The sequence below is a fragment of the Lipotes vexillifer genome, unplaced genomic scaffold, assembly GCF_000442215.2.
Source record: "Lipotes vexillifer unplaced genomic scaffold, Lipotes_vexillifer_v1.1 scaffold1011, whole genome shotgun sequence".
Classification (NCBI taxonomy): domain Eukaryota; kingdom Metazoa; phylum Chordata; class Mammalia; order Artiodactyla; family Lipotidae; genus Lipotes; species Lipotes vexillifer.
The window spans coordinates 5,435,004-5,458,543 of record NW_006787698.1 but is presented as its reverse complement, the minus strand read 5'-3'; the positions used below and the strand labels follow the sequence as shown (position 1 = coordinate 5,458,543).

Genomic DNA, 23,540 nt, shown 5'->3' with positions numbered 1-23,540 from the left:
TAGGCTTTCCCTGACCACTTGTGTAAAGTCACACACCCTTCACCCTTTAATTGCTTATTCATCTTTATTTCTCTTCAAATAACTTATCACTTCTAACCTTATGTATTTATTTTATTGCTTCTCTCCCCACTAGTATGTCAGCTCTACCAGGGTAGGGTCCCTCTTTCTTTCACTACTGGAAACAGTACCTGGCGCAGAGTAGGTGCTCCTAAATGTAGCTGAGTGAGTATATTGGCAGAGATGCAGACATTAGGTGTATCTCTCATGCACACGGTACTTCTTTCCCTCCCTTCTCAGGATCCCATCTTCATGTCCGACAGAAGGACTCTTACCTTAGAGGGGCTCCCTGGAGGAGGCAGGACCGCAGGGTGACGGAACAGGGACGTGGAGAGCTCAGGGTCAGTCTGTGTTCCTCCCTGGTTTATCAGCATCCTCAAGTGATTAGTTCATTCATTTAGCAAACACTTATTGAGCACCTACTGTGTGCCCGGCCCTGGCCTAGGAGGCACAGGTGTTCAGCGGTGAACAGACAACAAAATCTCTGTCCTGGTGGAACTGACATCCTAGCGAGGGAGGAGGTAATGAAGAGTTTAAATAGTCTATGGGCAGATGATAAGTGTGTGCAAAAAAAGAAAAAATGTTTGCACAGGGAAGGGAAGGGCCAATTGCTTGGTTTTTGCAATTTTGAATAGGGTGGTAGGGGCAGGCCTCCCTGAGAAGGTAATACTTGAGGAAAGGCTTGAAGGAGTTGAGAGAGGGAACTGTGTAGCTATGTAGGGGAAGAGCATTCCAGGTGGAGGCATCTTCAAGTGCAAAGGCCTGGGGGCACTGGGAGAACTTTGGTTTTTACATAGAGTGCCATGAAGAGCCAACAGAGGGTTTGAGCACAGGAGGGTCATGGTCTAACTTACATTATAAGTCAGAGCTCAGTTTTTTAATAAATTTATTTATTTATTTTTGGCTGCATTGGATCTTCTTTGCTGTGCGCGGGCTTTCTCTAGCTTCGGCGAGCAGCAGCCACTCTTTGTTGCAGAGAGTGGGGTTCTCACTGCAGTGGCTTCTCTTGTTGCAGAGCATGGGCTCTAGGCACGTGGGGTCAGTAGTTGCAGCGCGTGGGCTCTAGAGTACAGGCTCCGTAGTTGTGGTGAACGGGCTTAGTTGCTCCGCGGCGTGTGGGATCTTCCTGGACCAGGGCTTGAACACATGTCCCCTGCACTGGCAGGTGGATTCTTAACCAGTGAGCCACCAGGGAAGCCCGGAGCTCAGTTTTGATGGAGTTGAGCTTGAGAGGCTGTGAGACTTACTGGGGCATGTTGAGAAGCCTTTTTTTTTTTTAATTAGAGGATTTTTAAAATAAATTTATTTATTTATTTTTGGCTGCATTGGGTCTTCGTTGCTGCACACGGGCTTTCTCTAGTTGCGGCGAGCGGGGACTACTTCGTTGCATTTCGCAGGCTTCTCATTGTGGTGGCTTCTCTTGTTGCAGAGCATGGGCTCTAGTTGCGCGGGCTTCAGTAGTTGTGGCACACGGGCTCAGTACTTGTGGCTCGCGGGCTCTAAAGCACAGGCTCAGTAGTTGTGGCACACGGGCTTAGTTGCTCCGCGGCATGTGGGATCTTCCCGGACCAGGGCTTGAACCCGCGCCCCCTGCAGTGGAAGCACGGAGTATTAACCACTGGACCACCGGGGAAGCCCCCAAGAAGCCTTTTGAATAAGAAAGAACATCTTAGTCTGGATTTTCTTTCTTTCTCTCTTTTTTAAAATGTTTATTTATTTATTTATTTTGGCTGTACTGGGTGTTAGTTGCAGCACGCGGGATCTTCGTTGTGGCATGTGGGATCTTTAGTTGCGGCATGTGGACTTCTTAGTTGCAGCATGCCTGCAGGATCTAGTTCCCCAACCAGGGATCGAACCCGACCTCCCTGCATTGGGAGCATGGAGTCTTACCCACTGGACCACCAGGGAAGTCCCTTAGTCTGAATTTTCTACCTAAAATTATCCACCCTGGGATGGGGGTGTGTGCAAGGCCAGGACTGCTGTCTCCAACCTCTCTAGCGGACCCAGACACTTCTTTGTGTCTGGCAGCCCCGCCTTTACCCTTTCTTGGCCTCCGCTTAACATCAGAACCACGGACAGCGCCAACCGGGTTGCGGTAGGGCGCTGTCCATTGTGCTGAAGTTTTGCTTCTTTCCTGCCCGCGTGGAGGCAGCTGTGCGTCTGGAGGGACCACGGGCCTCAGGGGTGCAAGCCCTGGAAATAGAAGCTCTGGGCGGTGAAGCATGGGGCTCCATGATTCTGTTCCTCCTCTGCCTGCAGCCCTCTCATGCGTCCATCTCATTCCCTGCAGCCCTCAATCCATCCCACCACCTCCTCCCACTCCGTCTCCCTGTCGCTTACTCAGTTCCAACCGCACAGGTGTCCTCACTGTTCCCCGAACACAGCCGGCACGTTGCCACTTCAGGGCCTTCATTCTTGTTGTTCCCTCTGCCTGGAACGCTCCCCCCGCTCCACACTGTGGATACTTGCATGGCTTCCTTCCCTCCCTCCTTCACACCTCATCTCCAGTGCCAACTCCTCAGAAAGAACTTCCCTGACCACCCTCTTTAAATTGCAAGCTGTGTCCCCATCCCAGAGTTGTCCCATTGTCTTCTCTAGCTTGAGTTTTCTCTGTCACTTATCAATCTAACATATCAGCGATCTCAATCCCTGACCTAAATCCTTGATCCTACAGTTTAGAATTCAGAATTTTCCAGATTTTCGAAAGGTACTACGGCGTAAATACTATGCACTGAATAACACCACTAGCTGGACCTGGGAGAACATTCTAAGTCGAACACTTTATCTGCAGCAAGACGTAAGAATAGTCACATAAAGTTAAATAAAGAAAAGCTATAATATCCTATGTCAGTTCAGGTCAAGTTTTGCCACAGATGAGAAACAAATTTTGGTTTCCAGACCTTGAAATTTGGAATTGTGGTTTTGTGTATAGCTTATTTATCTTGTTTATTGTCTCTCAGGTGTTAGAAAGTGAGCTCCATGAGGGCAGGATTTTGTGTCTGTTCTGCTCACTGCTGCAGCCCCTGTGCCTAGCTAAACAGCACCTGGCACTCGGAGCGGGGATGCTCCATAGTGTTTGCTGAATGAATAAATGGATGGATGGATGAATAAACGAGAAAGAAAGGAAAGCAGACTCCCCTTTCCAGGTTTCTGGATGACTCCGTACCCTGAATGGCCTGTTTGAAGTCCCTGAGAGCCACAGCATGTGTAGTGGGGGGAGATGGTCTGTGGCTCCGTGTCCCTCCTTCCTTCCCTGGTCTCTGCTGGGTCCTCAGGGGTCGGTTCTCAGCAGAACCTCATAATCAGCACCCCTGCTCAAATCCATGTAGTCAGGGATTCAGCTTGGAGGTTCCTACAGCCTTCAGCATCCCCTTCTATTAGAACCTTTAGGGTCCCCTCACCCGATTCCCTGTGCCCTCTGCACCCTGGCCATGGTCAGAAACAGGCCAGCCGCCTGGGGAAGGCAGTCATTATGAGGCCCCCTCACCGTGTGTTTGTGTGCCTTACATGCGGCTTGTAGGGCTGTTCGAATTTGACATGAAGAAACAAGGGCACAGAGAGGTTAATTAACTTTCCTGAGGCCACACAGCCAGGAAATGCTGAGCCAGGATTTAAAGCCAAGTCACAGACCCCACAGCCCCATGCTGCCTCTCCACAATCGCCCTGTGACAATACACTCACACCCAGCCTCACTGACACCTAGACCCAAAATTAAAGTCCTCCACACCCTGCCACCTGGGGGAGGAAGGCAGTTGGCCAAACTTCTGTTACAAACAGGTCTTTATTAAAGATGAGGAGGGGGCAGGAAAAGGGGGCAGTGTTTCCCCTGCCCACTGCCTTTGGCTGCCTGCGGTGGGGAGCCCTCTTTGCTCCACCTGTGCCCCTATGATGGCACATGTGTATGAGGCTGAGGCATGGGGGGCAGTGTGAAAAACAGGGGTGGGTTCTAAGAAAAAAAAACTCCTTCCCCACAGCCCTAATAAATAACAGAAGAGTTTGGGGTGACCTGGGCACAGGCAAGGAAGGATGCAGCACCCTGAACCCCAAAACCTCTGAAGTGGGGCAAGCCCTGCATAAGTTGGGAGTTAGGAGGGACTGGGTGAGAGACTGAACATGAGGGAGAGGCTGAGAGAGGAAGGGGTACCCCAAGGACCCTGCCACGGGGGAGCCTGCCCCCCACCCTCCAGCTGGACTCTGATTCTGAGGAGAGAGGACCCGATGACAAAAGATGACCCCCTCTCCCCCCTCTCCTTTGCACATGCTTAGACATGGGCGGTCCCCCATTGACTGGAATCATACCCACCCACCCTAGAAATTCTGAGAACCAAGGACTCCTATTCATTGTTCAGACGCTGAACACTGGCTAGAGTTGCCCTCTTGCCTGAGGATTCTAAAAGATGATGGGGAGGCTCCTATTGGCTGGAGTAAACTCCTTTTGGCCAGAATTCTGAGAACTGGGGGGCTCCCTTTGGCTGGGCAATGGCCAGTGGAGTCAGGCTTTGGCCCTTAAAAGGGCAATCCTAGGAGGCAAGGACCCATCTCCCAATTATGCCCACTTGGATGTCCCAGAGGGCAAGAGAGGCAGGGGGTCCCCTGGATGTCCTTCCAGCCATGCTCTGATGTCTGGGCCTGGCTGGTTTGAGGACAAGGGCTTTGGCACTCACACAGCACACGCACACACACGTGTGGCAGGGAAGAAGTGGGGACTGGGCGGATTCTGGGTGGGTGTTGGGCCTCACAGCAGGTGGTCACGGCTGGCAAACAGGTAAGGGCTGAAGTTGTCCCGGTGGAAGGGGGAGGGATAGAGTCCACTAAGGGTGTACAGGTCCCGCAGCAGGGGTGTGGGCAGCAGCAGCTTCCGGCCACGGCCACCACCCCCGCCTGGCCCCCCAAGCCCAGGGGAGGAGGGCGAGGGGCCCTGGCTGGGGGTTGGTGTGGGCAGGGGCAGGGGCAGAGGCAAGGGTGTTGGCTCAGACCTCAATCGAGGGCGGGGCACACGGGGTGATGAACACATGGCTGGAGCCCTGGAGGACACGCAGCTGGGGATCAGGTGGCCACGGTGGGCGCAGTTCTGCGGCTCTAGGGATCAGAAGTCAGGGGGTTAGAAAGCTTGGGAGGGGTCAGGAGAGCACAGGTGAGACCTCTGTGGCAGTGACCGCCATCTGGAAGTCCCCCCGTTTATCCTCCCACTCCCTCGACACTCACTGGATGGGGTGAGCCGTGCCGGTGTCGAATGCGGCCTGCAGGCCTCGGGTTCCTGAGACAAAGAGGCAGAGGGAAGGGGCTAGCGGCCCCCTGGGCCCCACTGGCCAGAGCCACAAGGGGCTCATCGGGCAGAGAGCCCAATGGAAAAGACAACAAGTTTTCAGGATTAACCATGTTCCCTTGGGAGGGGGGGGGCCCGCCCTTGCATCCTGTGGGACGGTCCCCCCAGGACCTAGGGCCACAGAGGTGAGTGATCCCTCTACCTCTCCATGGCCCTGAGACCCCCACTGCCTGCCTGACTTCCTGCCTCCTTTGTCCTCCTCCACCCACCACCCTCTCCAGCCGGGAGCAGCCCCCGGCCCCCCTTACCTGGGCCACACTTAACTTTTCGAGGCGGCTGTCCATGGTGGGGGTTTGGCCCAGGTCCTCCCAAGGGGAGAGCCTTCGGCCAGAGCGTGGCCGGCTCTGGAAGTTGTGCACGACACAGGTGACCTGTGACAGAGGGAGGGGGCATGCTGAGGCCTGAGGCCAATAAAGTAAATTACCATCCCCATTTTTCAGATAAGGATACTGAGGCTCAGGATTTAAAAAACAGCTCACACTTTTCTGGTGCTTACTATGTGCCAGACACTGCTCTTTCCATTACTGAGAGATAGGTACTCTTATTACTTATCCCACACAGGGAGGCAAGTAAGGCCGAGTTGTGTAAGAGGATCTGATCCTGTCCTTATTTAAACCTTTGGTATTTTGGACATTATGGGCTTTTGCATTAATTTCGATTTTTAAAAATGTTTCACTAAAATATTATTTATCTTGTTTACTGAGTGTTTTGGCTCCTCCTTAACTTTTGTGCTCAAAGCGAGTGCCTCACTCGCCTTACCTTGGTCCCAGTCCCGTTATCCCAGTTCACAGATGAGAATGTCCAAGCTAGCTAAGGTTAAGGGACTTGCCCAAGGTACAGAGTCCACACCCTTCACCATCATGCAGTCCTGCCTCTTGGGTCAGGGATGGATGGCAAGGGGGCTCACCAGAAAGGTGGCGATCGCCGCCCCTGTCAGGAAGCCGGCCAGCACATCAGACCAGTGGTTGCGGTACTCAGCCACGCGGACCACGCCCACCAGGAAGGCGGGGCACAGCAGGGCCAGGCAGAGTGAGGGTTTGACCAGGCGGGAGCCCTTCACGCGGAACACGAGTGTCACGTACATCTGCAGGAGCCGGATGGGTCAGAGGAGACATGGCAGCAGCAGTTCCCAAACCCAAGCAGACACTACATTCAGGGATAGGGGGTGTGGCCAGAATCCTGAGAAGCCGCAATGGGACTGGAGGCACCGGCCAGGGGCTCCAGGGAACAGAGCCCGGGGGACAGGAGTTCAGGGGATGGAGTCATGGACCCCCAGTGGGCCTTTGCAGGGATGGGGGTGTGTGTGGCCTGAGCACCAAAGAGCAGTGGATAGGGTCTGGGGCCCAGGTCTCTGGGGGACCTGGGCCCCAGGTCCAGGTGGGATGGGGGAGGATGCTTGCTGGCTTAGGGTGTGGCCACAGTCAGAGGGTGGAGTCAGGGCTCAAGTGACAGGTCCAGGAGCTCCAGGAGGTGGAGTCCCCAAAGCCCTGGGGACCAGTGACAGGGTTAGAAGCACAGTCCCCAATGCCAGTAAAAGGAGTCAAAGCAACAGAGGGTGCGACCAGGGAAAGACAGCGGACAGAGTCAGGAAGTTCCAGCGAAGTCGAGTCAGGAGCGTGGCCAGGCCAATAAAGGGCGAGGACAAACTGGAGGGCAAGGGCTCCAGGGGATGGAGTTGAAAGCCCATTACCGAGTCACCCAGCCAATATCCAGGACCTGTAGCATGGCGGAGACCTGGCCAGGCTTCAGGGTGCTGAGCCAATAGCCTCCTTTGGGTGTGGCATTAGTGGGTCAGGAGGCGTGGCCAGACACCAAGGGGGCGTGGCCAGGGCCCAAGGGGAGGAGTGGGAGCCTCCGCCCTAGGGACGGTGTCACAGTGATGCGTGGCCTCACTGGGGAGGGATTGGAGGCTCCAGCCCAGACGGTCTCCTGCCCGCTGGCCGCCCCCCTACTGCCGTGCCCCCGTTTCGGGGCTCACCGCTGTGTAGGCGACGGCGTAGGCGCAAAGGGCAGCGTCCTTGCAGGGGAAAGCGCGGCGCGCAGCGGCCACAAGGCTGGGGCTGCCAGCACAGGCACCCTGGTCAGTGACGAAACGGTTGGGCCCTGGCCGGTCCGGTGAGGGTGGCGGGCAGCCCAGGGCCGTGTAGTTGGGGCGGCACACGGACAGGAAGTGCGGCGTCGGGTTGCCGGTCACCACCTGCCCTGCGTTGGCGAAGATGGTCGTGGTGAAGAGGCCGAAAGAGTAGACCCCTGGGGTGGGGTAGGAAAGGGGGTTCATGCCAGGGCCCAGCAGCCGTCCTCCTGTGAGCCCCTTACGGCTCATATAGGCCCCTGTCTCCTTGTTCCTGTGACTGACATTAAAGCACAGCTGGGACTCCCCCTAACACCATACCCCATAATACCTGGGCCATGTTCCTCTTCCCTTGGGACCACCATGATGGCATTCTGGGCCTCTGGCCTCTGTCCCTCTGGGATTACCAATATGCCAGGAGTGGGCCCTCCTCTGGAATCTATTATAGCTGGACTAGGACCCCTCAACAGCATTACATCAGGATTGGGCCCATGCCAGGGACCTCCTAGGACCACCGTGATGGCATTTCTGGGGCTCCTATACCTGCCCCTGGACTCACTATTGCTGAGCTGAGCACTTTTCTCCTGGAGCACCACTCAGCCAGGGCTGGATCTCCAGCCCTCTGCCACGGGGACCACCATTTTGGATGAGCTCTGCCCTACCCCAAGGCCACCAACTATGGCTGGGACCATATTCAAAGTGCAGCCAGCGTTCTCATCTCCCTGCCCCCAGGGCCCCCTGGTGTCTGTCCTGTGCTTTTTCTGCCTGAGACTCTCCTTGTGGCAATTTGGGACCCTCCTCTTATAGTTGTCATCAAGGTTGGCTTAGGCCCCACCCATGTCTCTAGAACCTCCACCATGACTGACCTCAGCCCACATCCCTCTTTCCCCATGAAGTCACCATCGTGGCAATTCTAGGCCTTCCCCCCCGGAATTCTTATTATACCTGAGCTTGGCCCATAGCCCTTTTGCATGGCTGACCCCTGACCGAGTCACTCACCCAGGAAGCGTACCAGCCTCCGCAGCGGGGGGCTGAAGCGGCAGCAGGCCCCGGACACGATGGTGCTCTCCCCAATGACTGGGATGGCTGACGGTGGTGCAGGGAAAAAGGCACGTGCCAGCTCCCCAAGCAGGATCTGTGGGCAAGACCGAGGCGTGGTCTTCCTGGCCTTCAAGCCCAGCCCTCCACCCATCTCCACCTGGCCCTCCTGCCTCCTGGAAGGCCCTTCCCACAGTCTGAGCCAGGTTACCCCCAGTCTCACCGTGAGGGTGGGCCCAGCGCTGACCAGGGCGTAGATGAGGGCCGGGGGTGCTCTGCTGGCTGCCTCAGGCCCTGGGTAGGGCTTGGCATAGGTACTGTCATAGCAGAAGAAGCCCTGGGTGTGCACGGGGAAGGTGTCCGTGAACTCCAGGCGGTAAGCAAGCAGGACCACGATGCCCAGCAGCACCGACTGCCACCCAGCCAGGGTGGGGAGAGAGACAGAGTAAGAACAGAGAGGGTCAGGCCTGAGCTGGACCACGGAGATGGAGACACAGAGATGGAGACAGAGACAAGGGGGAGAGATAGAGAGAGAGCTGAAGAGGAGAGAGGAGATGGGACTGGGAAGAGGGAGAGAGGACAGGGCCAGAGCTCAGAGAGAGAGAGATAGTGGGTAGTGGAGGAACAGACCAACAGAGAAAGAAAAAATACTACTGATAGAAATACTAGAGTTACAACAGGTGTAACTCTTATTGTGGGCAGGGCGTCATACTAAACCTCTTCCATGTATTAATCCATTTTACTTTCATAACAGTCCTAGGAGAGAGGGACTGTAATTATGCCCATTTGACAGTTGAGGAAACTGAGGCTTGGGAGGGTAAGTGAGGTGCCCAGAGTCCCACAGTAAGGATGGGCAGAGCTGGGTTGAATCCCGGATTGCCACTTCCGAAAGTGCCTCCTCCCCCTTGAGGGTCTGGGCAGGGGAGGTACTGTGCTCCTCACCTCCACAAAGACAAAGCAGGGAATGATGGAGAAACTCCTCTTCAGCTGAGGTCTCCCTCCCGCCATGGTGAAGGCCAGGCCTGTGGAGAAGGGGAGGGAGTGGCACTGCCAGGGTGGGGCCTAAGGGGAGGTTCAGGTCACCTGCTTGTGGAGTCTTCTGGCCACAACCTGGCCCCTATCCCTCGCCCCTCGGACTACAGACAAGGAGCCCTGGCTCCGCCCCCTGAGCCTTCTGGCCACGCCTCCGCATATGCAGGTCTTGCCCTGCTCTGCCCCTGCCCCTGCCCATTGGAGGCACCAGCCTCCCCTGACGCAACGTGCTCAGCTCAGCCTCTGCTGGGGTCCCCACAGATTGTATAGTGGTCTTCTCTCCCAACAGCCTACACAGGGGATTCTGACCCCATACCTTTTAGGAGGGCCTGGCCTCCTTAGCATGTGGGACCCATGCCCTTGGCCTTTAGCAGAGACTTCTCCAGCTAATGTGGACCCCTCCCCCACAAAGAAGGGTCCTCACCCCCACTAGTTTTTAGGAGACCCCATACTCTTTCCACACATGCTTTACAGGAGACCCCATGTTCCCTGTCACCCACCCCCACCAAGCCCCTCCCCCTATACCACTTCCCCCATGGCCCTCAGGGGCCTCCCTCTCCTGTCCCCATGGGCTGTGCCTGACTGGTTCGGGCTGATGGCCAGGCCCTCCTTCTCTCCCAGCTGCCTCTCCTTCTCTCTCTCCTTCCCCCTCCTCCTAGCCCGTCTGCCTTCCTGTATCTCTTTCCCCACATGCTTTACAGGAGACCCCATGTTCCCTGTCACCCACCCCCACCAAGCCCCTCCCCCTATACCACTTCCCCCATGGCCCTCAGGGGCCTCCCTCTCCTGTCCCCATGGGCTGTGCCTGACTGGTTCGGGCTGATGGCCAGGCCCTCCTTCTCTCCCAGCTGCCTCTCCTTCTCTCTCTCCTTCCCCCTCCTCCTAGCCCGTCTGCCTTCCTGTATCAAGAGAGGGCTATCTCCCCCTCAATGTGCTCTCCCCTCCCCCCAGTCTAACCTCAGTCCCCAGCACTGAGAGGCCAATGCAGTCACACCTGCTTGACCCATTCTCCCAGCCTAACCTCACCTGTGAAAGGGCCCTATGACTTCCTGCAGGCCGCTGTCACGCCCACAGACTCACAGCCACTCCTGGCGGCCAGCAGGGCAGGGATGGTCACCCCCATTGCACAGATTTGGAAACTGAGGCCCAGGCAGGTAAGGGTAGGCACTCTGGGTCCAGTGCCCCATCCACGTGGCTTGCTCTGCAATGTGACATGTGGGGGTGAGGGTCACCAGAGAGCCCAGATGCCCAAGATGCCCACCTGGCCATGGCTCCCTCACCTTCTTAGAGACACAAACACACACCGGCACCCCCAGAGTACACAAGTCAGCCAGAGCTTCCATCCCAAACACCACACACACACACACACACACACACACACACCATTGCACAGCAGTCATTCATCCCACCAACAAGGATCAAGGGCCTGCTGGGTTCCAGGCCCTGTGCTGGGTGCCAGCCTTGTGGTGAACAAGACAGGCTTGCTCATTCAGACAGGTGCCCCACACCCACTACACACATAGCTGCACACACACACATAGCACAGTGTGCACACGGCCTGTCACAGACACCCACACAGATCAAACAAATGTCCCCCCACACACGGTCACTGGGACACAACAGGAGGTCCTTCACACACCTCACAGCCTCACATTCAGCCCTCACTCCACCACCGTCAGGGACAGACTCGAGGCTGCCAACACACTTAAGAGCCACATCAAAAAAAGTCACCACACACAGTGTGTGTGTGTGTGGGTCACAGAACTGGTCACAGCGTCACACCCCCAATTACAAGGCACAGGATGACACACATTAACAGTCTCTCTTCCACACTGACAGTCCTAGGAGCGCCCTGTGCCATCCACAACCGCAGCCACATGGCCACACGAGGGCACAGACATAGACCATGGCACAGACTCGCACACAGAGCCACACAGGAAATGCACATGATAACAGCCACACACCGGAACACAATAACGGCCCCCCCCACCATCAGAAGGAACACACAACAGCAGCCACACAATGACCGTCACATGCACACAACCATACTGACACCGAGCCAGCCACACAATCACTGTGACAGCAGTCACACTGCCACTCAAAGGCGACCCCAACAACACAGCCACCACACACTCACCATCAGAGTGATACCCACAGCGACAGCCGCAAATGACAGCCACAGGAGACACAGTCACAGAGACACCACACAGACACCCCTGAAGCCACACAATCACTCATACAGCCACACACTGACACATAACGACAACCACACAATCACCGTCAGCCTCACCAGGGTCCCCTCCCCATCTTCCCCTCCCCCAGCCCGGTCCCCAAGCGTCAGCTCGCAGCCTCCCCTCCCCCTCCCCGCGCTGGACCCGCAGGGGACCCGACCCACAGGAACCGAACCCTGGCCAGACAGACCGAGGGTCGGAAGCAGGCGAGCAGGGGTACAGGGGGCTCCCCAAGGCCCTCCCCCTCACCGGGTCTAGACTGCCGCCGCCTGAGCCCCGGATCCACCTAGACGGCCCCGGCGCGGCGGGACTGACAGACAGACGGCCGGCCAGCGAGCGAACGCAGAGAGAGACACCGTCGGCCGGCCGGGCCGCGCCGCGCCGCGCAGCGCAGACTCCGCGGCGGGGAGAGGGGCGGGGCCTCCGGGAGCATTATTTGCATAACCCGTGAGGCGGGGCCTAGCGGAGTCTCATTAGCGTGATCCGGGGCGGGGCCTCTGTTGCTCTTTGGGGCAGGGCGTTTTAGAATAGATTCGGGAGGGAACGAAGGTTGGAGGTTGGGAGGGAGGACCCTGGTGGGTGCTGAGAGGAAGAGGAGGGTGGGGTGTCAGAGCGTGACCCCGGGCCGAAACCCTGGGCGGAGATGAGAATGATCTCCCCACACACACCCTGGAGTGCTGCTCAACCCCCCTCACCCCTGAAGCTCGCGGCCCTAGGGTGTTGCCCTGAGGATATGGCGAGGCCATCAAAGGAGTTCTGCAGCAGGTGCACAGCAGACCTGGGGGGGAGATGGGGATCTGGGGGTCCTGGGGGACTCTGGACTGCTCAGAGCTGGGGCAGGGAGGCCATGGTGGGGGCAGGGGCGGAGATGAGTCCTGGGAGGAGAGGGACTCAGGTGGGTTCCAGGTTCTGGTGGTCGCTGCTTGATCTGATTGGGAGGAGCACAGGGCAGATGAGGGTCAGGGGTCAGAGGTTAGAGTGGGAGCTGGCATCACCATATGTCACCCAGCTCCTTCTGGAGGTCATCCCTCCAGGAGCCACTGCCTCCTGGTGGCAACTCCTCAGTCTCTGGACGGTTGGATGTCTCATACCCATGCTGCTTCATTTTGGTCAGGACCTGAGGCCAGGGGAGATGGGAGGATAATAATAATAATGATGATGATGGTGAAACGTGTAATATAGCATTTATCACATTCCAGGCTGCCTTCAAAGTGCTTATCACTCAGTTAATGCAGCTACTCGGTCAGGTAGGGCTATGTTGTTACACCCATCGTTCAGATGAGGAAACTGAGGCCCAGAGAGGGGAAGTGACTTGCCCACAGTTACACAGCAGTAAGAAACAGAGCTGAGATTTGAACCCAGGCCTTCTGGCTCCAGTCTGATGGTGGAGGCCATCAGAAATCCCCATAACCCCAACTCACGCAAGGTCCCCGTGCTCTCTGCTCACCTTGCGGCACTTCAGACCTGTGTCTTTTGCACCTTCTGGATGTTCACCAGGTTCTCCGTGATCTCCTCTTCCTGCGCCTCTGTAGGGGGAGGGGACTCAGGTGGGCCAGAGCTGCAGAAGGACCCCTCACCCTCCTGGTCATGGGCTTTGGGCACTCACGTAGCTTTTGATAAATGAAGGTCACCTCCTCCCACACCAGCTCCAGCTCCTCCCACAAGAACTTCTTGCTGAGGGGACAGTGCAGCCCCTGGCCTCTCATTTCCTGACCTCCTGGCTTCCCATTTGCCCACCTGCCTCCTCAAAGCCTCCTCCACCTCCCATGTTTCTATCTGTTCAACTACCATCCCCCAGGCTTTGTCCCCTCCCCATACCTGCCTACCCACCTGTCCGCTCCTACTACTATTCCCCCACCTCCTACCCCTCCCTAGCCCCGTGTCCTCTCCTTCTGACCTCCAGCCTCCCATTCCCTCAGCCCCCCATTGCCTGGCTTCCAGCTCCCCACTTTCTGCCCCCCCAGACCTCCAATACACCCAGCCTCTGCCCCCCTCAACCTCCTCTACCCTCCAGCTTCCCATGCCACCCCCACCAGCTTTCTGATCCTCCAGCCTCCCTTTCCATCCCACCTCCTGTCTCCCCTATTTCTGGCCTCCCAGTCTCCCCCCCCCCCCACTGCCTCCTGCCTCCCCCATCCCCTCCTCTTGTCCCCCAAGATTTCCAAGGCCCCCCAGACTCCCTTACTCAGGCCCCTCCCATTTCCCCCATCCCACCTGTGGTTCCCTCTCCCTGGCCTCCCTTCCCTCCCACAGCCTCCCTCCTGGCAATACCCACCTGTCCTGGATCTCCTGCGCCAACAGCTGTAGACAGCAGGTGGTACAGGCCCGCTACACCTCCTCGTTGTCATACAGGGTCTTCTGCAGCCCCTGCAGGCCTTTAGCCAGGGCCTCATATAGCTCCTGCCATCCCTCCTCCACGTCCCACTTGTGTCTCTCCTTGTCTGCCTGGTGGCTTGTGGGGCCCAGCACCTCTAGAGAGATGGTGGGAACTTGGCTGAGCCCCACCCACACCCTGAGCCCAGCTTTGAACCCAGCTTGCCCCCACCCTGACCAGACTCTGGTCCTGAACCCAGACTCAGCCTACTTCTCTCACCCTGGCCTGACTCAGCTGACCCTGATAGGAGCAGCCTCCAGCCTTACCTTGACCTTTGGCCAGTTCTCACCTTCTAGCTGTTGGATCTTGATTTGCTGCAGGCAGCTCTCCTTCTCCAACATGGTCACTGAGTGGTTTAGGAACTCGAAAGCCTGGAGGGAGAGGCCAGTCCTGGGGGTGAGAGCAGGGGTGGATTGGGGGGGGTGGGAGAAACAACTGCTGGGGGCAGGGCTGAGGTGGCTCACCTTGGTCTGGGCCTGTAGCTGACACCTGAGTGACTCCAGTTCACATCTCAGAAGCTTCTGGGATTCGGGAATCATCACGGTGGACTTAACTGTGAGTAGAGGTGAGGGTCAGCCAAGGCTGGGAGGGGTGGGGGCAGGGGCAAGGTCAGGGCAGAGGTCAGTAGAGGCTCAGGGTCTGGTTGAGGGGGGACAGGGCAAGAAGCTGGGGTAGGCAGAGGTAGAGGCAGGAGTAGGGGTCAAGGTCAGGGACAGGGATGGTGGGTGAGGTCAGGGGTAAGGGTCAGCTGACAATGGGGCAGGGATGAGTGGGTAGCAACGGTGGGGGTCCACTGAGGCTGGGGCAGAGGGTGGAGGTAGGAACTGGCAAGTCTCCCACCCACAGTCTTGTTGAGCGGGAAGTTTCTCACCTTTGGTTTTGGAAGAGATGGTCTCCCAGGGGTTCTATGAAAGGTGGGCATGAGAGCAGTAATAATCTATCCCTGGTCCGCCTCCTTGCTCACCCCAAGCCAGTGTGTGGGGGCCAGACATGATTTGGATCTGCTGAGTTCTGGGTGTCCTAGACCCCCAAGTGAAGGCAAAGCTGCCTCCAGGCATATGCAGGCACCCCACTGCCATCCCCACCCCCACCTCTGCCCCAGCCTGAACATGCTCAGAAGTGCATTTGTGTGGCAGGCCCATGGGCTGCCCCTGAGAGCATGCGCCTTCAGAGCCATGTCTCTGGTTGCGCTCAGGGAATGGCCCTCCTCCTTAGGGGCATCAACAATGTCTGCAAGGAGCACCAGTAGCCACTGATGCACAACCATACATGGTCATCAAAACACGACCACAGACACGCAGGCTCAGACACAGCCGTACACACTAAGTCATAAGACCCAGGGCATGCACTCATGCCCATCTCAGACACACAACCATAGACACACAAGCAGTCATATCCAGAGACAATCACAGACAGGACCTCATTAAGACACACAATCGCACATCCGTTCCATTCATTCAGGACATTTTTAGTGCAGTCCTGCTGAGCACTGGGGGCTGTTCGGGGTGCTGAAGACAGAGGATGTGAGGGGTCTCAAGGAGGACTCTGCCCCCACAGCTCCCTCCCTAAGCCCTGCAGCGGTAGATAGCTGTGCGGCAGGAAGGAGTTTCCTGGGTGGGGATGACCTTAGTGTTGCTGTGATGCCTCTTTGGAGGGTCCTGGTCATTACAGTGCTTCTGTGAGTCTAAGTTGGGGAGGGACCCATGCGACTGAGGCCCCGAGTCTCTCCCTGGCCTCCAGGTTCCAATTGTCACTGTGTTTTCGGGTGCAGCCAGCTGCAATGTCTCTGGCTCTGGGGTCCTGGACCAGTGAAATGTATATTCCAAGGTATTTTCTGAGGAAGGGCCTGGGAGGGGGGTGTGTGGTGAAGGTTTCCTGAGAGCCAGCCCAGAGTACTCCAGCCCCTCCTGCTCTCCAGCCCCAGGGCAGCGGCTTAACGAACCGCAGCACTTGTCACACTTCTCAGTAGCAGGCAAACACACGTTGGAGGGTGACGGAGGTGAGCAGTATCAAGGCACGGAGTAGTCAGGATCCAGGGGTAGGCCGGCCAGAAGAGGGTTGCTTTGAGTAGGGGGGACAGAGGGCTGCACTGAGACCAGCTCCCAGGTCCTGACACTCTCATGCCCTCTCTGACACCCCAGAGAGGCCTCAGCCCTGAACACAGGCCTCTTATTTATGATAAGGAGCCAAAGCTGGGTGAAAGATGATCCCAGCCCCAGGGGTTAGGATGGGCAGTGAGAAAGACCCAGAAGATCCCACAGGAGTCAGTGAGGTCTGAGACAAGCCTAAAAGAAAAAAAAGATCTTAACATTGGGCCCTAAGGGAAGGACATCCCTGGCAGGAAACAGCATGTGCAAAAACTTGGAAGTCTGCAACCAGGTGCTCTTTGCGGGTCAAGTCAGGGTGGTGACTGGAGGCAGGTCCAGAAGGAAGCAGCAGGAGGTTAGTGGGGCAGTTCAAGCAAGGCAGGGCAAGCCAAGCCGGGGAGTTGGGAACTGGCTCCCCAAGTAAATGGGAGACACAGAATGTGAGCAGGAGAATTTAATAAATGGTAGCTGAATGGGGTCCCAGGCCTGTACTAGGTGAGGCTGGAAACAGGAAAGAACTCAGTTCTGGGTCTCACATCCACACCCCCTGCCCTTCCAGTGTAGTCAGGGCTGGCACAGCTGGAGAAACCTGGGGGAGGTCTGTCTGGAAAAACTTCCAGGTGAAGGGCAACTTGCCATGGGTCACACTCAGCCAGAAAGGCCACAGTATACGCCTTTCTCTTCTTTTGTCCTTGCTGGGCCCTCTGGTATCTTTACCCTAAGCCAGTCCTCCTGGAAGACTCCTACATACCCTTCAAAACCCTACTCAGCATTGCCTCTGTAAAATCTTCCTTAATCCCTTTTTAAGCTCATATTTTCTGAGCATCTTGCTGAGTGCTGAGCACCACCCTAAGCCCTCACTGGGTGTTCACACCCACCCTATGATGTAGGAGTTATTATTCTGCCTGAACTGTTCTAAGCTACCACTTCAAAAGTCACTGCCTCAGCGAGGTCCTTACTTCCAGAGGCAGTACAGCATGATGATTAAGCAAGGAGATCCTCCAGCTAGATGGCCCAGGTTCAAATCCTAGCTTTGCCCCTTCCCAGCTGTGCGATGTTGGAGGAGTTACTAAACCTCTCCATGCCTCATTGTCCCCAACTATAAAAATGGAATGTCATACTATCCACCTTACTGGGTTGTTGTGATTAAGTAAATTAATCCATGCCAGTGCCTGATATACAGTAGTGGGAAGCTCAGTGTCTGTCCTTGAACATCACACTGAGGACTTGGTACTTGGGAATCATAGGAGCCCTGGGAGACTTGGAGGGGGAAAGTCAAGATGCATTTCTGAGTGTCAATTGCAGGCAGGCCCCCAGTCGAGCCCCTCCTCCTCCTCCCCCTCCTCCATCACCTGTTTTCCCTCAGTCCTTCCCGATAGAATTCTTGGAGGAACGGGGCGGGGTCATTTGCCTGGGCCCCGCCCGCCGGGGCCTTAAATCCTGCGCTCGCCAGGCTCCCGATCCCCTTCCACCCCCACCTACCACATACCACCTGCTCCTGCTCTCCCACCGGGGACCGCGAAGCCAGTCCCCAGCTGTGACGCTGAAATTTGATCCCGTGGAGACACCATCCTATTAAAACGCGCGGAGCCCAAAGGTATAATCAGAGAGGGGTGTGGCTGGCATTTTAGCTCCGCCCCCGCCGATGCAGCCGAAGACCTCATTGGCGCCTTTCCGCTTCCGCAGATCTTAGGAGCCGCGGTGTAATTGGGTGAAATCCCGAGGAGTGGACGGGATTCCAGGACGGGACTCCGTTCATCGATTAGTCAATATCTAAGAGGGCGGTACAGGAGGTACAGATCTCCGATCCGATTGGCTTCTGGCTTAGCTGGGAGGCGGGACGAATTCTTGGTCCCACGAGGGGAAGTGGCCGATGGGGTCCGCGGCCACCCCGGAGCGCGAGAGTGAGGTACCAAGCCCAGCCCGCCTGACCCCCTTAGATCCGGCCCCGGACTCTTGAGTGCTGCAAGTCGAGGTCCGGGTCCAGTGGTGGGGTTGGTGTCCTCGGGCCCGCCTGACCCCCTTAGATCCGGCCCCGGACTCTTGGGTGCTGCAGGTCGATGTCCGGGTCCAGTGGTGGGGTCGGTGTCCTCGGGATGAGATTTAGGGTTTCTCAGGATTAGATGGCGTCTCCAGGAGGTGCTTCGGGAATCTTCATAGCGATATCTGGGATCCTGTCATGAAAGGAGTGGTCTTTGATATCAGAACTCGGTCCCTGGGCTGATATTTGGGAGTCACTGGGGTTATCTCTGAGGATCTAGGGCTTCGAGCTTGAGCTGCTGGGGCTGAAATTTGGGGGTCTCAGAGGTGGCATGGATGTTGGGGTCCAGAGAGCCTAAGATCTTGAGGGCTGACATTTGGAGAGATGGAGTCAGGGGACATCACAGAAGTGCTATGGGTCTTCCCCACCGCCATTCCTGGGCTACTATCCCTGGATCTCTGCTGGATAGACCATGACCCTGGCCTTGTGCAGGCTCACAGGGTCTGAAGGCCACAGGGCAAAGGTAAAACTCTGACCACATGGTGCCTCCTTCCCAGGCCCGCAAGATGGAGGAAGGTGGGAACCCGGAAAGCCTGACTAAGGTGGTTCATCTACTGGTCTTGTCAGGGGCCTGGGGCATGCAAATGTGGGTGACCTTCGTCTCAGGTAGGGACCCTCGGCCTGGATATCATGAGTGCCTAAGGTGGGGACAGGGATGAGAGGGGGACTTGGAAGTGTCCTAACAGACATGTGGTCCCCTGCACCCCACAGGCTTCCTGCTTTTCCGAGGCCTTCCCCGACATACCTTCGGCCTGGTGCAGAGCAAACTCTTCCCTTTCTACTTTCACATCTCCATGGGCTGTGCCTTCGTCAACCTCTGCATCTTGGCCTCACAGCATGCCAGGGCTCAGCTCACATTCTGGGAGGCCAGCCAGGTATGACAGCTTGAGCTCCACTACCCTCTGGAGATTCATTCCCAGGACCACACTGAGCACCTATGGCTACACCTTTGTGAGAATTAAAACGAAACCCCCCAAACTGCCCCTTCCTCTTGGTGTATACAAAGCTGGGTTCTGGATACCCTTGAGCAGTGCACAGCCTGCACAACCGTCCCCAGCAGCCCTGACTATTCCGCAGTGTCTGTCTGCTGGCTGTTGCTCCCTCTCCTCCCCCTGGCTGGGCCTGCAGCCAAGCTGTGGTGACTCAGCTGGGCCGGGGCACTGACCCCAGCTCAGTGTTTAAAAACCAGCCTCACTGGGAATTTACAGTCCCCCACCCTCATCCACACATTTTTCCCAGCCACAAGGCAAGGAACCATCTATGCATCTCATATTTCTCTATCCTGTCCTCCCCCTGCCCCCATTCTGTCCCTCAGATGTGGGCAGGTGAGGCCTGACAGGGGTTTTAATAATCCCACAGACACAGGAGGGATTATGGGTAATTGGAACTTCAAGGACTTTTAATTCATTGGGTCCCTGTGGACCCAATGTCAGCTTCTAGGGTCTAGGCTGGGGCCACAAAGGAGATGGGCCCTCTCTTAGGCTCTCTATTTTGGGGAAGTGAGGGGACAGTTATGGTGCTCTGTCCCAATTCAGGGAAGAGAGCCTCTGCCCTGAGATACCCTCAGTTTGGGGGAACAGAGGAAGGTAGAAGACAGGCTGTGTTCTGGAAAGTTCCAGTCAGGGTATCAGAGGAGAGGAGGCTCAGGAGGTTTGGGGGAGAGAGAGGAGACAGTGGTAGAGAGAGGAGATAGTGGTGGAGCCTTTCCTTAGGAGCTGCAGGTTTCAGGGTATGAGAGCTGGAGCTCTGTTTGGGTTTGAGGTTGGAGCGGGGAGGCCTGGCTTTGACCCAATCCTGTCCCCCATTCCCCTCTGGGCTTTGAGGATGCAGGAGGACCCTCCCTAGGGCCCCTGCTGTCTCCCAGGCATGGCTCACCTTGTCCTCCTGCCGCCCCACCAGCTCTGCTTGCTGCTTCTGAGCCTCATGCTGGCCACCATCAACGCCCGCTGGCTGGAACCCCGCACCACGGCCGCCATGTGGGCCCTGCAGACCATGGAGAAGGAGCGGGGCCTGGGCGGGGAGGTGCTGGGCAGCCACCAGCGCTCAGACCCCTATCGTCAGCTGCGGGAGCAGGACCCCAAGTACAGTGCCCTCCGCCAGATCTTCTTCCGCTACCATGGCCTATCCTCCATTTGCAATCTGGGCTGCCTCCTGAGCAATGGGCTTCATCTTGTAGGCCTCGCCCTGGGCCTCAGGAGCCTCTAGCCCCCACTGACTCTCTGTCTCTGCTGGGGCCCCAAATGTCAATAAACACTTCTTTGGAAATGACTGCTGTCACTTTTCTCCAACTGGGAAGCAGGGGGAGGGGCAGGCAAGGGTAGAGCTGAGGGATTCCGTTTCCCCATTCATGTGGCATGATGATTTGGAGAGTTAGCTGTTGCAGCCCTTAAGCTCTTCCTATAATGGTGCCCATTTGTTGAGCACCCACTGTGTGCCAGGTGTGGCACTAAACACTGCACAGATCATGTATTATTGTAACAACAGCTGGTTCTGATCCCTAGAGGACAATCATATTTTTCACCCCATTGACATTGGGGGTGGCCATGTGACTTGCTTTGGCCAGTGAAATGTGAGCAAAGTCATTTCCAAAGAGAAGTATACAAGCCAGTATGTGATTCGCGACATCTTCCCCTCACTGCAATGACCGGTGTGAGAGAAACAAACCTTGGATGTTAGATGCCATGATGACTATAGGGCTGCTTGTTACTGAGCATATGCCATCCCTTCCAGACTGATACACATCATCTCAGTTTGTCCACAACAGCCCTTAGAGGTGGCTAACATTGTTCCATGAAGCAATGGGAGCTCAGAGAAATTCAGCAAGTGGCTTCAGGTGCAGTTGTTGGGATTTGAACCCCAACAAAGCCTGAACTGTGTTTTGTTTTGTTTTAAATTTTTGGCCACGCTTCATGGCATGTGGGATCTTAGTTCCCCAACCAGGGGATAGAACCTGTGCCCCCTGCAGTGGAATTACAGAATCGTAACCACTGGACCGCCAGGGAAGTCCCAAGCCTGAACTGTTATAACTGCAGATTCTCTTCTGTTGGCTTGAAGAAAAGTCTGGGACCTCAGCTGGGCCTGGTTGCCAAATTGTGTGGCCTCAGGCAAGCGTCTGCCCCTCTCTGATCTCCAGTTTCTTTATCTGTAAAAGGCGGGGTGGTGGTGGTGGTCGTGGTGGTGGTGGTGGTTAATTCTACAGGGCCCTTAAGGGTATTTGGGAAAGGCTCTAGCCCAGTTTAGGTCAGGCGCTGCATGTTACAAACACTAACTCAGATCAGAACCCTTACACAACCCTGTGAGGTGGGTACCCTCGTTATCGACCACGTGACGGATGGGGAAAATGAGACCCAGGGAGGTTAACATGTCCAAAGCGACAAGGCTAGAAAGTGGTGGAGCTGAGATTCGAACCCGGCTCCAGAGTCCGTGCTGCTTACCTGCTGTGCACGTAGTAGGAGCTCCTTAGCTTAGCTGATGTGCACGTAGTAGGAGCTCCACGTATGGCTAGTGAAAATGAAATATTTATTGTCAGGGAACTGATAGCTGCGCGCGCGGGGCGACTTCCAGCCCCTCCCCCACCCCCCCCATACGCGGTCTCCACAGGCCCCGCCCCGGTCCCGCCCCGCCCTTCCCCGAGAGGGGCCCCTCCTCCCACGCCTGGGCGGGGCCGGCGCGGGATCCGGGTGGCTGCGGGCAGCGGTGGCGGCTGCGGCAGCGGGGTCCGGGTCGCAGCCAGGGCCAGGTCGCAGCGAGTTCGGAGGCGGAACGCCTGAGGGCGGCGTCCCCACGCGAGGTGACCCCGTCGGAGGGAGCGCACCCCAACCCGCGCCTCCGCGTCCCAGCAGGTCTTGGGGGGGACAGGGGCTTAGGGGGAGGCCCGGGGCCTGGGGAACAAAGGCAGGCAGCGGGGGACTCCTCCTCCCTCGCCCCGACCCCGCTGGGCTCATCGGGGAGCGTTAATGGGGCGCGGGCAGGGCAGACAGCCCAGCTGGGGACAAGAGGTGGGACCATATGGTGATGGCAAGAAGCTCCTGAGCTCCCCTGCACCTGCTGGGGCGCCCCACATCTAGTGACGGGGGACAGCACCGAGCCCTCCGGGGTCCCTTACCTAGTGGCAGGCTTGAGGGAGAGTCGGCAGATGGTCAGAAACAGGTGGAACCGGCTGACAGGTAGGCTGAGGCTGGGGAATGGGGCCGGGCGGCCCTGCCCTGCATGGGGAAAGGCTTCCTGCCTTTCTCTTCCCCTCCTCAAACTCGTTCTCCCGGAACACGGGGTGGGGCGGAGGGCTGGGCAGGAAAGGGGGGCTAGTTGGGTCCTCCTTTAAAGTGGAAAAAAGCCCCGCGGGGCAGTTGAGAAATGGCTTTGCCAGGGGTTCCTATGCTGGTTGTTCCCATTCACCCAGGCCTTCTGGAGCCTCCCTGTGAGGCTCAGGGAGCAGCCATAACAGCTGGGGAAACTGAGGCCATGAGGGCTGAGGGGGTGAGCTGGATCCAAATGAAGCAGCCCAGCCGTGGGGACAGATTGCCAGGAAAGGCAGGACCAGGTGGTCGTGGTGGTGGCTGAGGGTGGTCTCCTTGTATTTGAGGACCGTCATTCTGGCCTCCATGGGCTGAAGCCGGGGCTGGGGTGAGTCAGCCCTACTGGGAGGGAGATGGGCCCGGCCCCTTTGACAAACAGAAGGTGGCAGTACCCATGTGGTGGTAGAGCTGGGCTTTAAACCTGGCGTGTATCCACTGAAAGCCCCCTCCCCATGGGGATCAGGGAAGGAGTTAAAGTTGGCTTGGGTGGGGGCAGGCAGGTGGCCAACACCTGCCAAAGTCAACACCCAGGCCCTGAGGGGGACTCTATCCAGCTGGCAACCCCCCCCCCCCCCCCACCCCCACCCCCACCCCCCCCACCCCCCCCACCACCATCTCCACCATCACCATCACCATCACCATCTCCATCATCACCATCACCATCTCCACCATCACCATCACCATCAGGGAGACCCTCTACTGCCGCCCACCCCCCCCCCCCCCCCAGCTCACACCCGGGCCACACCAGCTGCTCACCCTGGGGCAAAGTCCACACCTGCACCTTCCGCAGGATCTGGTTCCTCAGTGGCCAGATGGGGCACCCCCAACCTGGGCCCTTGCATTTGACAAACATCCCCATTTTCCAAAAGAGGACACTGAGGCCCAGAGAGGGCAAGTGACGCATCCAGGGTCTGTTGGCTTCCAAGTGGCAGAGCGGGGATTTGAGCCCAGGTCTGGTGTAGACCCTGGAGCCATTCCTGGTGGGGTT

The 23,540-nt window shown here is 57.1% G+C and overlaps 3 protein-coding genes across 4 annotated transcripts; 1 reads left to right on the top strand and 2 right to left on the bottom strand.

Moving 5' to 3' along the window:
• Positions 1 to 3,831: 3,831 nt before the first annotated feature.
• On the bottom strand, positions 3,832 to 12,197 carry PLPPR2 (phospholipid phosphatase related 2). Of its 2 annotated transcripts, none has more exons than XM_007460699.1 (10): positions 12,005 to 12,197; positions 10,551 to 10,725; positions 9,435 to 9,514; positions 8,716 to 8,904; positions 8,454 to 8,589; positions 7,362 to 7,633; positions 6,291 to 6,467; positions 5,648 to 5,754; positions 5,263 to 5,314; positions 3,832 to 5,136 (listed from the first exon to the last, which is right to left on the bottom strand). In XM_007460699.1, the coding sequence occupies exons 3-10, from the start codon at positions 9,498 to 9,500 to the stop codon at positions 5,104 to 5,106; spliced, it is 1,032 nt and encodes a 343-aa protein (XP_007460761.1). In that variant the 5' UTR covers positions 9,501 to 9,514; positions 10,551 to 10,725; positions 12,005 to 12,197; the 3' UTR covers positions 3,832 to 5,103. The 2 variants fall into 2 exon arrangements, with proteins under 2 accessions (XP_007460761.1, XP_007460760.1); XM_007460698.1 differs by having other exon boundaries at positions 5,632 to 5,754; positions 8,716 to 8,829.
• Positions 12,042 to 15,121, bottom strand: CCDC159 (coiled-coil domain containing 159). The gene is given in 10 exon segments (XM_007472273.1): positions 12,042 to 12,337; positions 12,451 to 12,533; positions 12,751 to 12,872; positions 13,203 to 13,214; positions 13,217 to 13,281; positions 13,362 to 13,429; positions 14,031 to 14,226; positions 14,419 to 14,500; positions 14,594 to 14,682; positions 15,094 to 15,121. Coding segments are annotated over 10 exon segments (1,041 nt in total).
• Positions 15,122 to 18,753: 3,632 nt separating this feature from the next.
• Positions 18,754 to 20,463, top strand: TMEM205 (transmembrane protein 205). The gene is made up of 3 exons (XM_007460697.1): positions 18,754 to 18,863; positions 18,969 to 19,132; positions 20,157 to 20,463. Exons 1-3 carry the CDS (start codon positions 18,764 to 18,766, stop codon positions 20,460 to 20,462), a joined length of 570 nt encoding a protein of 189 aa, XP_007460759.1. The 5' UTR covers positions 18,754 to 18,763; the 3' UTR covers position 20,463.
• Positions 20,464 to 23,540: the final 3,077 nt, after the last annotated feature.

What these genes read in the sequence shown, in the direction of transcription:
- TMEM205 (XM_007460697.1), top strand. Translation starts at nt 18,764, where the DNA reads ATGGAGGAAGGTGGGAACCCGGAAAGCCTGACTAAGGTGGTTCATCTA. An exon ending in GTGGGTGACCTTCGTCTCAG is followed by an intron (nt 18,864 to 18,968) that starts GTAGGGACCCTC and finishes TGCACCCCACAG; the next exon opens with GCTTCCTGCTTTTCCGAGGC. An exon ending in CATTCTGGGAGGCCAGCCAG is followed by an intron (nt 19,133 to 20,156) that starts GTATGACAGCTT and finishes CCGCCCCACCAG; the next exon opens with CTCTGCTTGCTGCTTCTGAG.
- PLPPR2 (XM_007460698.1), bottom strand. Translation starts at nt 9,500, where the DNA reads ATGGCGGGAGGGAGACCTCAGCTGAAGAGGAGTTTCTCCATCATTCCC. An exon ending in CGGCGATCGCCACCTTTCTG is followed by an intron (nt 5,755 to 6,290) that starts GTGAGCCCCCTT and finishes CCTCTGTCACAG; the next exon opens with GTCACCTGTGTCGTGCACAA. An exon ending in AAAAGTTAAGTGTGGCCCAG is followed by an intron (nt 5,315 to 5,631) that starts GTAAGGGGGGCC and finishes TCTTTGTCTCAG; the next exon opens with GAACCCGAGGCCTGCAGGCC.